Source organism: Phoca vitulina, unplaced genomic scaffold (assembly GCF_004348235.1).
Source record: "Phoca vitulina isolate PV1807 unplaced genomic scaffold, GSC_HSeal_1.0 scaffold4, whole genome shotgun sequence".
Taxonomy (NCBI): domain Eukaryota; kingdom Metazoa; phylum Chordata; class Mammalia; order Carnivora; family Phocidae; genus Phoca; species Phoca vitulina.
In genome coordinates, this window is record NW_022589707.1 from 26,457,121 (window position 1) to 26,470,227 (window position 13,107).

The 13,107-nt window shown below is 37.7% G+C and overlaps 1 protein-coding gene across 1 annotated transcript in view; it reads right to left on the bottom strand.

Annotated features, from left to right (window-relative positions):
* Nucleotides 1-440: 440 nt before the first annotated feature.
* The window catches only part of TES (testin LIM domain protein), a 46,339-nt gene continuing 33,672 nt past the window's right edge, over nucleotides 441-13,107 (bottom strand). Inside the window, exons 3-7 of the mRNA XM_032401728.1 lie at nucleotides 10,728-10,980; nucleotides 9,257-9,589; nucleotides 7,570-7,785; nucleotides 6,993-7,151; nucleotides 441-1,703 (exon numbers count right to left, since the gene is read on the bottom strand). Coding sequence (XP_032257619.1) covers nucleotides 1,515-1,703; nucleotides 6,993-7,151; nucleotides 7,570-7,785; nucleotides 9,257-9,589; nucleotides 10,728-10,980 — 1,150 coding nt within the window. The 3' untranslated portion in view covers nucleotides 441-1,514. The remainder of the gene's footprint in view (nucleotides 1,704-6,992; nucleotides 7,152-7,569; nucleotides 7,786-9,256; nucleotides 9,590-10,727; nucleotides 10,981-13,107) is intronic.

A 13,107-nucleotide genomic window follows, 5' to 3' on the forward strand; every position in this document is an offset into this window, starting at 1 on the left:
CCCAAACTTCAGTTAAAATGACACTTTTCTGAAAGACAAAACTCCTGCATGAATTGAAAAACCAGCAACTTAAATTTGCTTGATTTATTTAAAAGTGTCATAAAAGGGCCAACTGGATGGCTCAGTTAGTTAAGCATCTGACTCTTGATTTCAGCTCAGGTCATAATCTTAGGGTCTTGAGATAGAGCCCTGCGTGGCGCTCTGCGTTGAGTGTGGAGCCTGCTTGAGATTCTCTCTCTCCAAAAAAAAAAAAAAGTTTCATAAAATGTATCCCTTCATCATAACGAAAAGCTGTCTTGTCAGAAACAGCTTTTATTATTGTTTGAGGCTTTATCTGTGGAGACAACGCCCCCTGCTGTGACAAATGCTCAACTGCAGATGGAGTTTTTTGTTGTTCTCTAAGGGAAAGGCTATGAAGAATAAAGGTACCATTGCAGAGGTGAAAGAGACTTTATTTTGAATATACGTATCATTCATTCAGTTTCATTTTTATAGTGCATAGCTATATATGGAAGTATATAGGGAAAAATAAACATTAGAAATATCTAAGGATGGAAGTATATAGGCAAAGAAGACATTTGATATATACCCTTGAACAGGTTTAGAAGCACCATACACGACAGTATCCATTAGAAAATAAGTTCATGCAAAAAAAAAAAAATCTATCCAAACCATGGTAGGCAAGTGCAATCAGTACAAGTTATAGTTTCTTGGGTACAAAAAGTATACATGTTCTTTGGATTGAAAACATAAATGAATGGCTTGACTTTTATGTCCAAGCCAGAAATCATCTACAGAAGTAAAAAGCGGATGCCACATGTGACAATAAAGTATTTAAGGCCACAGATAGAGGTCAACAGCTTACAAAGAGAATGCTGCGAGGTAAGGCAAGTTAAAAAAAAAAAAAGAGAGAGAAATGCAATAAAGCTACCTCTGCCTAAATGAGAAAAGAGCAAAGGCATTAGAATGATAACAGCTCTCTGTACTCTGCTGCGTTTCTCTTTTCTTTGTCAAAAGAATTCACTGAGTATCACTACAAAGTTCAGTGAATAAGATAAGGCAATAAACACAGAGCCTTGGCATTAGGGCAAGTTTAATTTCCTTTCATTTTACACAAGAGCGGAAGAAGAATATAGAACTAGCAATGTGCATCTTTCCATTTCAGCACACTAATTTTTAAGTGTTCATATATATATATACTTTTTGTTTGGCACAGGGGGATGGGCATATGAAGATTAATTAAACCCAAGCTTCCACCTCCAAGATTTTACATGTGGAAAGCTAAGGAAAGATAAAATTCTTTACTGTTTTAAAAATCAAATGCTTAAAGCAGGTTTTAAAAATTGAGATGAAAAAAATTGATAAGGAAAAACAGCAAAGAAAGATACTGAACAAAATCTCCTGGTTTCCTTTACAGTTTCTTTTTTTCCATTTATTTTTCCAAATTGCATTTTACAGTAGAAATGCAGACCATTTAGGATAGCCATGGCTCAATATTGCTTGGTACTTTCCTCTTAAGACATCATCTTCTTACACTCCACTGAACAGAAAACCATCCCTTCTACTGGCATGAACTTCTGCCCAATGAGACACTTGCTGCAGCACGAACACAAAAAGCACTCTGTGGACGCATGCCAGCTGAAATTGTTGTAGGTCACCCGCTGCACTTCAGGGTCAATGGCATTGTGGCATCCTTGACATACCTGTTAAGTCGATTACACAAATAAGAGAAGAGGATGAGAGATCAAACTGTGATGGTAATATTTTCATGTTAGAACAAACAGTACCTTTCTTTCAGATGGTAAATTAAACTGAGAATGACCACCTCAAAAATATGTAACTGAGAGTGACCTTCTAGTTAATCCTTTTAGGCAACCACTGTTAATGGGCGTCTATAGGCTGAGCACTGTGAGAAATAACAGGTGAAGACCGAACAGGTGATTTGGTGCTTACAGGATATCCCCATGGTGTTTGAAGCAGAAAGTCTTGATGGCAAGTTTCAAAGCAGTTTCATTCCAGTGTATTCTATTTTAGTAATTATAAAGAAGTTTTATGATTTTTCCTATAATACCAAATGCTGGTGAAGATGTGGAACAACAGGAACTCTCATTCATTATTGGTGGGAATGCAAAATGTATAGCCACTTTGGGAGACCGTTTAGCAGTTTCTTAGAAAACTAAACATACTTTCATCATATAATCCAAAATTGTGCTCCTTGGTATTTACCTAAAGGAGCTGAAAACTTATGCCCACAAAAATTTGCACATTGTTATTCAGAGAATCCTTATTCATAACTGCCAAAATTTGGAAGCAAACAAGATATCCGTCAGCTAGTAAAGGGATACATACACTGTGGTACGTCCAGACAATGGAGTATTAACCAGTGCTAAAAAAACGATAGGAGCTATCAAACCATGAAAAGACATGGAGGAACTTTAAATGCACATTGCTAAGAGAAAGAAGCCAATCTAAAAAAGCAACATACTGTATGCTTCCAACTATATGATGTTCTGGCAAAGGCAAAACTATGGAGAAAATAACAAGATTAGTGGTTGCCAGTGGTGGGATAGGGAGGTGGGAGAGAGGAATGGGTAGAGAACAGAGGACATTTAGGGCAGTGAAAATATGCTCTAAAATATTATAATGATGGGTATATGTCATTTGCCCATTCTATACCTTTGTCCAAACCCACACAATGTACAACACCAAGAATGAACCCTGAGGTGAACTGTGTACTTTGGGTGATTATGATATGTGGATGTAGATTAATCTTTGGTAAAAAATGTAGCATTCAGGTGAGTGACGTTATATATGTGTAAGTGTAGGGGTTATATGGGAAATTGCTGTGTCTTCCTCTCAACTTTGTTGTAAACCTAATATTGCTCTTAAAAAAATAGTCTTAAAAAAGATTTTTCCTCACTCATTAAAGCTTTGAAGTAGTAATTTTACTAGTCTTACCTCTGACACATGAGATTATTAACATCACTAATTTCTAGACAGTATGAAATGAAAATCATGTTCAAAATAATTAAGGACTCATTAAAAATACTGACAGTGTTTGAGAATAATTAGTTTGCACTAAAAATATAACTTGTAGTTAATTGGCTTCTGTTCTAAGTCATAATTTATGTATAATCTAATATTGTAAAACATTAATACTTTATTCTCTGTGGAATTCAGTGTATGTTATGTACAAATAAGTATACAGCACACACACACATCCACAAACACACATGATTTTCTTCTTTAGCTGAACAGGTATATAAAGAAAATAAATGAATAATCCTCAATATTTTAGCAAAAAACAAAACTACCCTATAAAACTTCTAAAACACTAGACAGTCCACAGGTCTTCTTGTTTGTGCATATTCTGAATGAATGTGACTATCTAAAGTTTTTAAGTATTTAATAACAAGTAGATAAAGCAACAAATTGACCTGGATAGGTCATTCAGCCTGAGCATCCTTACTTGAAAAGACCTTAAAATGTGGCTGCTATTCAGTGGGGAAACTGGTTTAGGATGTGAAGTGTGAAGTGAGGCCTTGTTACAAATATCTACTTCAAACATGCAACATACTTTCTATGCTTTTTCTTTTTTAGATTTTATTTATGTTTGAGAGAGAGAGAGAAAGAGAGAGGGAGAGGGAGAGAGAGAGAATATTGAGTAGGCTCCATGCCCAGTGTGGAGCCGAGGCCGAGGTGGGCTCAATCTCACGACCCTGAGATCATGACCTGAGCCGAAATCAAGAGTTGGACACTTAACCTACTGAGCCACCCAGGTGCCCCAACTTTCCATACTTTTTAGAGCTACATGGCTTCTAATTACAGAGATTATAGCTGCTTAATTCCCATGTTATGTCTACCTAGTGTTTCCCGAGAAGCAAGGGAGATATTCTCTTTCCATGATGAATACACCGCTATTCCTGAATACAACAAAAATGGGTGTTTTAATTACAAATGTGCTCTTAATTTGTAGCTGTATCATGCAAGCAATTGCTTTTGCATATATTCATATTTTGTAGATTTATATTTAGAATGTTGTCCTTTGCAGTTTTCTGTTTCATATTAATTTTTCAATGTTTTAAACTTTTTTTGTATAAAATAGGAGCATTTCACTTTTTTTTGAAAAAATTGCTTTTAGACCATGCTTTTCGACCATGACCTATCTTCTTTATCTCGGCCCTCTAACAATACTTGTGGATCTTTTTATATCTTTTGAAACTCATATTTTTGTGATTTTAAAAAAGAGATAACTACAATTCAATTATATGTAAAATTAAAGAAGTTGCTTAGGTTAAAAAAAAAGAAACTAATGAACACCCTGAATGGTATAGGAATTTAGGGTTTGTGGTTTCATATAATTTAGTTTTGCTAGTAATTTGTCATTCATCCCAAAGTCTGACATATAGTCCCAGCTAAAACTTACTGCCCCTAATTCTTTATAAATCTGAAAGTTGCCTAGGCCTCATTAAGGTCTGGGACATGATGTGCTTTACCACTTTCTGCCTGGCATTTGATTTTTTCTGGGTTCTTAAACTTCTAATATTTCAATTCGTTCTGATTTCCTTCAGTTTCTCCTACTTCTTTTAGTTTATTTGTATACACAGTGTGAAAAAACTAACAACACTTATTGTAATGAGCTCTCTGGCAGGAGGTTCCTGTGAAGTCTCAGAGATGTGAACTCAGGGGGGTGGGCATTTGAGACCAGAATTCCAGAGACCATTCAGAGACAAACTAAGTGTATTTCCCACTATCCTCTTTCTAAGTTATTTTTTTCCCCCACAGAAATTCCCTGTTTTGAGTTCTTGCCTTCAGGTCTACAAACAATTTGTTTGAAGATTAAAAGATCTAAGCAGATTGATACCCTGAACTAGACAATCTTCAAAATTTTACATCATTTAGTATGTGGCATGGATAGCTCTTTCTGCCATTAGCTGGTTTGTGCAGGCAATGGAGAGAGTTGTTCATTTTAATTTTATAGAAAGGGCAATAGTACACCTTACTGGGAAAGTAAACTTTCTAAAAGAAATCATGCCACATTATAAAGCTAAATAATTTACAAATTTTCTGTGTTTTAATAATATCTCTGGGTATTCCTCTCTATTGGTTAGTTACAATGTAATGAAGAGAAGCTTGTAACAGTTACCTAAAGCAGCTTCATTTGTTTAAAGCTTTATTCAGTATTTATTCAGTATCTACTGTGTTGTTCCAGTGTTAGAAATAGAAAACAAAACAGACAAAATTCCCTGCCTGCATGGAATTTGCATCCTAGTCCTTGAGACCAAGGTCACACAACCCTACAATAAAATACACATTATGATAACCATCTACCTTTAAAGAAACTGTAGCAATAATATTTAGAGAAGCGGTTTTTAACTAAATTATGTACTAGGTCACATGGTGATTCATTATCCTTTTCCCAGGTATAAGGAGGCCCATGTTGATCCCAAAGCAAATGAGAAATATTAGAAGACAAAGAAGTCACTTGAACATTTCCTAAGGGCAGACACTGAGGGCATGGAAATAAAAAGGCAAGCTCTATCCACCAGCTGCTTATAGTCTAGGGGAGGAGACAGAGGAGTGGTATTAATTACACACAGATGTGCCCCATGGGAGCACAGAGAGGCATCCTAGCCAGAGAAAAAGGGGTGGAACTTGGGGCGGAAAAAAAAAAAATCAAGAAAGGTATTCTGAAAAAGCTTGCCTCCAACTGAGTCTGGGGGAACATACAGTCTGGGGGAACATACACGGTCAGGTGAAACGGGGAATGGGTGCATGAGACAAAGGAGTTAGTGTGAGTAGAAGACCAAGAATGGTGCGTAAACTAGAAAATGAGTAACTTGTTGAATATGATTTGGGTTGGGTAACTAGTAGAACAGGCAAGAAGGGGCTGGATCTGTTAAGCAAAGGCTTAATGATTAGGTTTGCATCTCAGAAAGATTTATCTTCCATCATTATGGAAGGTGGCTTTGGACAAGATGAAGAATGGAAGTGGGGAGACCAAATTTGAGGGCACTACAATAATCCAAATGATAAAAAATAAAGGTCTGAAGTAGAGTATAGTTGTAACTGTGAGGATCTGAGATTTATGGATGAGGCAGAATTGACAGAAAATGACGAATTATACTCAGCGAATGGATAAAGGTTGAAAACTGGCACTGGCATCAAAACTTGTTACCTTATTCGCATAGTACCGCACCCCTAGAATGATATAAACACGTCACTGTGTTCCTTAGCCAGGAGCCTGCTTTATGTGATAGCTCTGGGGAACTTAAGTACATATTTTCCTGCTTATAAAGAAGTAAATGTCTATCATTTTAATATCCCTTGGATTAAGAACTTGACTATATATGGTCAACTTTCTTTATCTACCCTTTATCTAAATTGCTTATCTCTTGGCCATTATGCAATAGCAGCTCTGTGTAAGCAGGGTAGAGCCAAGAAAAAAATATACTCTCACATTAAATATTTGAATGTTTGGCTGATACAAATAAATCTAAATACACAGGTCAAATTTTGTTATAGTCAATCAATTCAATGAGGGTTTAAGAAACAGGCATTGTACAATCTCCAGGTTTAAAAAAAAAAATGAAGCCACAGTGGGGGGCTCTAGGAACATGAACAGAAACCATAAACACTCAAACAGCTAAAGAATGCAAACAGCTCCTAAAAAATCTTAATGTAAATGGACCATGATCTGTACGATGAGAACCAATCAATCTCATTCCCATTAAAAAACTTTTTTTAGTGGGGATTTGATGACTAAGTAGCACTTCTAATCTATAGTGTAAACTGTACAGATAGAAATCTTGAGGTGGCTCACAGTCAATGCATATTACTGTTTCTGAGTTACCTGGATTTTAACACCCTATGGCAGGAATCGCAGGTTTCCTACTTAAGCATAGTCCTTTCTGTTTCTCATTGGCTTAAATAAAGGCAGAGTGTCAAGTCCTGCAGCAGGTCAAGCAACCATACCCCAGGATGCTTCTTACCACAGCATGATTCTTCACATAGCAGGGCTTGCACACGGGCTTGTCATTGACCATCACGTATATTTCCCCAGCTAGGATGTTGTCACAGTCAAAGCAGCAGAAGTGTTTCAAATGCCAATTTTGGTTTTCTGCCTGGGTGTACTCATTGCTGAATATCAACTGGGAAGAGGGCAAAAATAAGAGGAATCATGTATTTTCCTTTTTGCTATAGATGACAAAGCCAGGTTCTGTAGACCAATAAGGGATTTAGATCCATAAGTAAAATCAACCCACCTTCCTGGGCTCAAAGTCTGAAAATAGCCTAATGTTTAAACTCAGGTTATTATTTAGTTTAGTCCAAATCACTCTTCTGTGTTCCTAGACAGTCTTGCATTGTCAACACAGTTAACACGGACACTCTCCGAATGACTGAAGTTAAAAGTTCTTTTCCCACTCAACTCCGCATGTAAAGAAAGAGACTGATGCTTGGTGAATTCATGTGGGCTTTCTGCCAGGACAGCCTGGTGAGGATGGTCAGGGGACGGACTCTATGGGGACACCAGAAGGAGCCTGCCTGCGGGAGCCGCGGACAACATACCTCATCGCAGCCAGCACATCGCGGTTTCTCACTGTCACAGTAATGTCTGCCACAGTACAGCTTCCCATTCTTCCAGAAATAAATCATGTCGACCAGGAGCTCGTGGCAGGTACTGCACACGAAACAAGCTGGGTGCCACAGTTTATCATAGCCGGCCCTTTCAGCGTAGATGGCTGGGTCACCCTCCTTCATACTCTGTTTGCAGCAGTAGCAGGACTGAAAGGGAAGCCGTCCAAAACAATATGTCATCGTTAAGACTGGCATTTAGTGTCGTAGGAATTCAGAGAAACAACTTCCAAGGGAAAGAATTCCTACTAAAATTAGTAATTCATCCACGGAGACGATAAGATGTCAGTACTTCCGGGAAATGGAATTTCTAGGCTTTCTCCGGGCTCTTCAAACCTAATTCTTGTGCCCTGCTGGTAACGGAGCACTGTTTCCTGAATCAAGTCTCTTACAGAAAAAGGGCAACAATAATTTTCACCATAATTTTTAAGTGGTTCTCTCAAAATGTTACCTTAGAGCTTATTAGTACCTTTTCTCTTTTATTTTTAAAAGGACTAAGCCTTATTGGTTAACGTGCCAATTGTATCTACGAGAACTATATTACACTAAGTTTAGCCCTTATGTTTTGTTCATCTGTATCACAATTCTCTTTTACTTTCAAGGTATAAAAAAAGACTTCAATTTCCCTCTCTAAGGGAGATTTTTTTAAAAATAAGATTGACTATATAGTTGACCCTTGAACAACACAGGGGTAAGGGGTGCTGACCCCATACACAATCAAAAATCTACATATAACTTTTGACCTTCTCAAAACTTAACTAATTGTCTACTATTGATCTGAAGCCTTACTAATAACATAGTTGATTCACACATATTTTGTATGTTATATTATATACTGAATTCTTAGAATAAAGTAAGCTAGAAAAAAGAAATTATTATTAAGAAAATCATACGGGGGGCACCTGGGTGGCTCAGTCATTACGCATCTGCCTTCGGCTCAGGTCATGATCCCAGGGTCCTGGGATCGAGCCCCACATCGGGCTCCCTGCTCAGCGGGAAGCCTGCTTCTCCCTCTCCCACTCCCCCTGCTTGTGTTCCTGCTCTCTCTCTCTCTCTCTGTCAAATAAATAAATAAAATCTTTAAAAAAAAAATCATATGAAAGAGAAAATACATTTACAGTACTATACTGTATTGATAAAAAAAAAAAAATCTGTGTATAAGTGGACCCGCACAGTTCAAACCCATGTTTTTCAGGGTCAACTGTATATCCACATAAATTTGAATTATGAATTTTAGGCATGTTCTCACAAGCAAAACTGAATTAACCTAAGCATACGTTATTCTTGTTTATGGGAAGAAATAAACAATTAACACCAAAATTATGTTTAGAAGCAGATTCTAGAGGAGCACGTTGTATTCCAGCATGACACCCATGCTAACTACCGTGTATACATAAAACTCACAATTATCCTTGGCAACAGATAATCAGAAAGCTCAGCTTTAGATAGAGGTCACAAACATGATTCGCTAAAATAAACCTTGACTGAATTTTAATTTATTTCCTTCACTTACTCCTTTTGGAAACACAGGAATGCCGCCCCCCCCTCCAAATGTTCAAAGAACGGGAAAGAACCTGTAAAAATAGACCAGCTGGGCCAACGCCAGGAGCTCTGTACTTACATATGGAGTTCTGTGCTCGGCCGATTTGTCCTCCGTGGCCCCCACGGCTGCTGTGGTGCTTCTATCCCCACTAGGGCTGTACATCCGGTTGGGGCCTTGAGCATCTATCTCACGGGGAAGTCTGACATCTCCTACTCCCAGAGCTTCGCTCTTGTATTTCTTCACAAACTGTTCCATCTCCTTCACCTCCTTGGGGGACAACTCATGGCACTTGCAAGGGTCCTGGTCGTGTGCGGGGAGCTGCTTTGCCAACTGTTTCTTTCGGTACTGCGCCCCCTCTGAGCCTGCCACCGGCTGCTTCTCCGTGGGCAGCATCTGCATGTACCGCCTGGCCTGGGCCCCAGGGAGACCAGCGTTAACCGCGAGATGCCTTGGCCATCAGACAAGCAATATTTCATAACACACATCGGAAGCAAATTATTTAAGAAAGAAGGGGGTTTTATCCATTTGTAACAGTCTTTAAAATATAAATATCTTCAGATGTTAACACCATCACAAAAGGTACTGTAAATAGATTTAGTTCAGTAAAAATAAATACATTTTTCTCCATGAAATTAAACCTTTGTTTTTAGTTTATAAGAAGATTTCAGTTACTAATGTTTACCTGTGCTATATACACAGATGTATAATTGCAAGGGAACACAAATTTTTAGAAGGCGTGTTTAAATGTTTAGAATGGCCTATGGATCAGCAGCATTTTTATCATTATACAAAAAAGATATTATCGTAAGATTCACTTGAATGACTTAACTCATCTTCTTAAAAGAAATCCAAATGTCATATTTGGTTGTTATAACAGTAAAAGGAGTTTGACACAAAATTACTGGGTTTATTGTTTTTTTGTTTTTGTTTTTTTGCCTTACACAGTAAAGTATACTGTTGAACATTTTTTGAGTTTTGAAAAAAATGATAGAGGGGCGCCTGGGTGGCTTAGTCGTTAAGCGTCTGCCTTCAGTTCAGGTCATGATCCCAGGGTCCTGGGATCGAGCCCCGCATCGGGCTCCCTGCTCTGCAGGAAGCCTGCTTCTCCCTCTTCTACTCCCCCTGCTTGTGTTCCCTCTCTTGCTGTGTCTCTCTCTGTCAAATAAATAAATAAAATCTTTAAAAAAAGAAAAAAGAAAAAAGAAAAAATGATAGAAATTCTATTCTTTCAGATATTCTTTGCTATCTTAAGAGATATCTTCTCAAGAGTAAGCTAGAAGTTACTAGATATATACAAAACATCTGTTTTTCATGTAAGTATTAAGAATGTCAGACCATTCCCTGAAAAAGGTTAACATACCTGAGTAGTCAGGAAAATTCTATGAGGTATCTAATTTTACTTTCAAAAACCAATAGGAGTTGAAAGTCAAAGTAATAGGAACCCCAGAAAAACAATAGACTTGAGGTTGATTAGGTCACTAAAGGGACTGCCCTAAAGAAGTAGCCCCCGAACTTTAACAAAGAGACTGCCCTTCCCCTTATTATTTACCAATGCCTGATTCTGGACAGGAGGAGCCCATTCATAGGTAACTGTATTGATGGAGACATTCTTCTTGGCAGCAACTGGATTGGTCAGTATCATAACATTACGTTTATACATGGGAATTCCATCTGATTTTAGCTTTGCAATCAGGGTGGTATATTTGGTGTCTTCAAAAAGTTTTCCCACTTTTCGATCCTCTTCATTGCTCAAGAGGACATCATGCTCTTCTTGGCCACACTTGCAGTTACGACATATTTTTCTATAATTTTGGAAATAAGTTGACAATAACTAATTATACCTAATAAATAAGTAAGCATACTCATACATTTATAGTTTATAAAATACTTTTATACACATTCCATATAATGGTATAGAAAGGCAAGCTATTGCGTGGGGGGATTCCAAGTAGCTATGCATAAATTTAAGCAAGGAAACATAAAAATGTACCTTCACATTTTAAGACTTCAAAAACTTAGGTCTTAATTAAAAAGTGTATGCTCAAGGGAGCATATCTGAGCAAAACCTCATCTGGTATTCCTCATTTTCTTAAATCAACAAGTAAATAAAATCACCAAAATACTATTACAGCAAGAGGTTTCATATTTTATTGCATGGTAACATTTCATAGCCATTACCTAAGTTTTTTGTTTTTGGGTTTTTTCTAAGTGAGACGGAGGTTGATATAACTTTTCTGATCAAGGACTATAATCCTAGATGCAGCTTCAGCTTTCCTCATTTCCTTTCCTGTCCCCTTGCTAATTTCCTTTCCTTTCCTTTCTCATTTCCTGTTTCCTTTCTCTTCCTTTCCTTTCCCTTTATTTCTTCAAACACTTAGTGACCACTTACTATGTGCTTTCATATGTATAAAAAACCAGATAGATGAAAGTCTTTGGACTTTCAGAGCAATGAAACAAAAGATACCACTAAATGAAATGTCCCCCTTCCCCAATCTGGCCTAGCAGGTAATCATTCTTTCATGCAACACACACAAACGTCCATGTGCTTAGCAATGTACTTAGCTTATATATAGTACTTGGCTTAGCTTATAGCAATGTACTTAGTATATGTGCTGCCGAAGCGAGCACTATAGCAATGTACTTAGATTGATACACCCTATAATTGCATTTGTGATAGTAAAGAAAAGTACAGGATACGTCATTTGACAAGGCCTAATTTTGACTTGGAATTGGTGAGGAAAGGACTCCATAAAAATATTACTCCATAAGAAACTAACATTTAGGTTGAGATCTGAGGGATAATGAAACAAGTATGAAGTGTGTGTGCGTGTACTTGAGATGGGGTAAAGAAAGAGAAGAAAAACCTCCAAACACTGGGTAGAAAGAGTATGTGTGGTGGTCCTGACTTAGGAAAGAGCTTGTGCCCTTAGGTCCCATGATCAGAGAGGGCTGGCGGGACTGCAGTGAGGTAAATAAATGGGGAGTGACAAGGTTGGAGAGGGAGGGAGGCATAAGATCATGCAGGGACTCGTAGGACACATTAAAGGATTTGGTTTTTACTGTAAGAATAAGCAGGAGGCACTGAAGGCTTTTAGGTAATGGACTAACATGATTAGATCTATCATTCTCAAAACTGTACCACCTATTATATGAGAATGGATTGGGGTAGACATAATTGGAAGGAGGGAGACCGATTAACATGTCAATGGTGCATCCAGTTTGCAAAGTAACAGGGATCACTACTTTGCAAGTGGAATTTATATTTTGGATGGTTATTTTTGTGGTCTAGGTAAGATGTGTTATAGCTTGAACTACAGTATTTAACAGTGGAGATGGAAAAACAAGAACAGATTTAAGATCTCCTCGAAGGTAAAACTGACTAAATTTTGTGGTTGCTGTGGACGTAGTGATGGTAAAGGGAAGGCCCAATCTGCCAGAAAATGAACCCAGGTTTTCAGGATGAGTAAGCTGGTAGAAGGAACGTAACTTATTAAGAGAGTAAATATAAAAGAAGAACAGATTTGAGGTAGTTGGGGGGAAGGCTGATCAAAGTTCTCCAAAATTCAACTACTGAAGTTTGAAATGCCTACAAAACAGGGTAGGCAGTATCAAGTATCTACAATATCAAGTAGATTGTAGGATATGTAGATCTGGTGTTAAAAACTGTAGCCTGGTAGAAAATATAAATTTGGGAGTCAGGGAATGACACATTTGCATATAAATTGAACAGATCACTTTCATCTCCTGGGCAAGAGTACAGGGAAGAGGTGAGGACTCAGGAAGGAGTCTGGCAGAGAAGCAGAAGCTGGAAGAGGTGACCGAGGAAAACAGAGAAGTAGAGAGACTTTGTGGTGTTAAAAACATAAGCTGGAAGTAAATATAGGGCAATGATAGCATATAAATTAGAGGGAGGAGTCTGAGAATTTAAA